General features: G+C 43.8%; 2 protein-coding genes across 2 annotated transcripts; both read right to left on the reverse strand.

Moving 5' to 3' along the window:
• Positions 1-739: 739 nt before the first annotated feature.
• TEOVI_000364900 (uncharacterized protein) lies at positions 740-1144 on the reverse strand (the record flags this gene model as incomplete). The annotated part of the gene is made up of 1 exon (XM_067226527.1): positions 740-1144. One exon carries the CDS (start codon positions 1142-1144, stop codon positions 740-742), a length of 405 nt encoding a protein of 134 aa, XP_067082628.1.
• A 312-nt stretch (positions 1145-1456) lies between these two features.
• On the reverse strand, positions 1457-2578 carry TEOVI_000365000 (peroxidase, putative; the record flags this gene model as incomplete). The annotated part of the gene is made up of 1 exon (XM_067226528.1): positions 1457-2578. One exon carries the CDS (start codon positions 2576-2578, stop codon positions 1457-1459), a length of 1122 nt encoding a protein of 373 aa, XP_067082629.1.
• Positions 2579-2851: the final 273 nt, after the last annotated feature.

Below are 2851 nucleotides of genomic sequence, written 5' to 3' on the forward strand. Positions count from 1 at the left end.
TACTAATAAAAAGAGATGGAAGAGTTTCAATGAATTATTATTAATTTTTTTCTTTTTCTTTTTTGCTCCCGCCCTCCTCCTTTCCTCTCGTTTTTTTTCTCTTCCCTTTGATCAATGGCACCCCTATTTGGTCCTAAATGCCTCTGGCGTCCTCTTTTTTTTTTCTCTGCTGCTTTTCTTTTCTACTTTTATTCACGCCTTCAGAGCTGTGAGTTTTGACTAATGCCTTAACTTGTTCAATTCAGAACAGCAGAATTAAAAGAAACAACAAAGATAAATATGACATGCGCAGTCACCATTTAAAAAGAAAAAAGAAATGGAGGAGTTATCGAAGCAAGGCCAGTTAAAGGTGCAAATTAAGAGGGACCAACACAATTCGTTTGCAGTAACAACAACTATAATAAAGATAACAACGCTGCAGATAGTTGATTATTTCCTCCCAAACCGCCCCTGCATTTCCATATGGGGGAAAATGCATAAAAGGGCCGATACCAACAGTTGCAAGTGGAAAGAGAACGTTAAGAAAGGCAAGACGGTGGTAAAAATGCGAATGCGAAAGAATGTTTCCCACACAATGATCTAAAAACACCAAACAACAGCAACACACACACAAAAAAAAAACATATATATATATATACGCACAGGCAGTTCCCTCCACATACGAATGAGCGGCAGCGCACCGCTTTATTCACCAACACAAAATATTAACCGCTGCTGTTCACAACACACTGCCCCTCTCTCAAAGAGTTGCATCCGTAGCAGTTAAGCAATTTGAAGGAATTCTCGTAAAGTATTCCCTCTTATTTCCACCAAGTGCTCGTAGAACCCGCAACCAACGCTCATCATCCATTTGATGGTGCAGCGTGTCATCCAGAAATATCATTCGAGCATTTTGTAAAACTTTTTCTAACGCCTGTCGGGCGTCTTGTGTGCACTTCATAAGTTCCCTGCAAGACTCGCATGGAAGGGGATGACTATTTGCCGGTTGGTTCTGTTTTAAACCCTGAACCCGCTGCTGTGCAGGCACCGTCGCCTTTGCGTTGTTTAAATTCTTTCCATATGGTGCTCCTGCAGGTCTCTTATCTCTGCTTGAAGGTGCCGCTGGTGGAATAATGGCACGCGGGGTAAAGCCTCGGTTGGACATGACTAATTTTCTAAAGAGTTTTTTTTTTAAAAAAAAGTAAGGAATTGGCATAAACAACAAAAAAAAAAGCAGAACGAAAAAATACAACGGTAGTCGAGAATATGGACGGGTGAAGTGTCACAAGGGGGAGAGACAAAGCCAAACAATTAGCATTAATAATAATAATAATACCGTGCGAACACAAACACACGTGGAGGAATCCCTGGATGAGGAAATTTCGTGGAAACCAAGTGTGGAGAAACTGAGTTGTGTAATTATTCGATCCGTGAAAGACAAAACAAAAAAATATTAGTAAAGACTACGCATCCTAGACTAATCTGTTGATGCGTCGTATGGGCGCAACCTCTTGAAATTACTGTCAATCATTTTTGTGAAACCCGACTGGAATGCCTCGGCCCATGCCGCTTCGTTCTCCGCGTAGTACTCGGCAAGTTTCCGCCACGTACTATTCTTCAAAATGGCATCCACCTCGCTCCTATTGAAAACGCACTGTTTTTTTTTTCCTCTCTTGCCAGTGCTGGCATAAACACACACAAAGTTCTTCGGTAGGCGACGTATTTCTTTATTTTCCTCCGTCCTAGGAACTTCAAGATCGAAGAAACGCTTCTCATTTGACAACAAAAACTTATAATACTCATTACTTAGCTTGTAACGGCTCCCGATATGTGTGGCACCGTCCAAGCCACTCACGTGTTCGTGAAATTCACCAACACTGTGGCATGCTAACAACGCTACGCACTCAGCATCAGTGAGATCACATAACCCCTTAAGTAAACTCTGCACACCTGAGGCCTCTACGGGGAATTTCTCATCATTTCTTCGCCTCCGCGGTGGGGCCTCATCGGTGTCATTTCGTCCCCAACGCCACGCATTTTCAATAGATTCAGAAGGGGCCTTTAAGAACTTTAATGCAGCCACAGCTACCAGCGATGCGGCGTCTTCAGTTGAAATGTGATACATTGTCCCAAGCTGCTGAAATACTCCGGCGATGTCTTCAAGGCCACGGGCAACGGCGCAAGACTCATCAAAGGAGTCAGTTGTAAGTCCTGCTCTGCGCGCAGCAAGAAGAAACGCAACACGAACACCCATTGCTGCCAGGTCAGGACGGAATTCAAATGTTTTGGAAATATTTGAAAGCACATCTGACTTCTTAAAAGGTGGTTTCAGTGCAGTTTCATCAACCTCCGTAAGGTGACCCGCTGCTGAACCCCCCGCTAAACAGCCGACGCACATAAGAATTAACCATTTGTGGTTCATGTGTTCCCATGATTTGTATGGATTCGCACTTTGCAACTGCTGTTGGTCGTTGCGGCCATCGCCAATATCCCCATGTGCCTTAAAACCAGCTCTCGGAACCCCCGGCTTTCCGGCTGCGTAAAACCGGGTGTAAAAGCTGAAGGAAGCAAGAGATGCCCTAAAAGATGCTACCCGCATATGGACGGTTTAATGGTCCGTAACGCCCTAATCTGAATGCACCTTGCGCCTCAACGCGTGTGACCGCACACGCACACACAAAAAAAAACACGTTAATTAATTATTTTTACAAATGCTACTGTAAGTCTTTACATTAGGAAACAGTTTCCACCAACCACGAAAACGATAAAAAAGAAAAAAAGAGGAATATGCAGGGGAGAAAGTGGCAGTAAAGGATGAGGAACAGCGTAGAGAGCGCCCCCCTCCCCTGACACACACACACACAAAAAAAAA

Source organism: Trypanosoma equiperdum (genome assembly GCF_001457755.1).
Source record: "Trypanosoma equiperdum strain OVI genome assembly, contig: ctg_778, whole genome shotgun sequence".
NCBI classification, from domain to species: domain Eukaryota; phylum Euglenozoa; class Kinetoplastea; order Trypanosomatida; family Trypanosomatidae; genus Trypanosoma; species Trypanosoma equiperdum.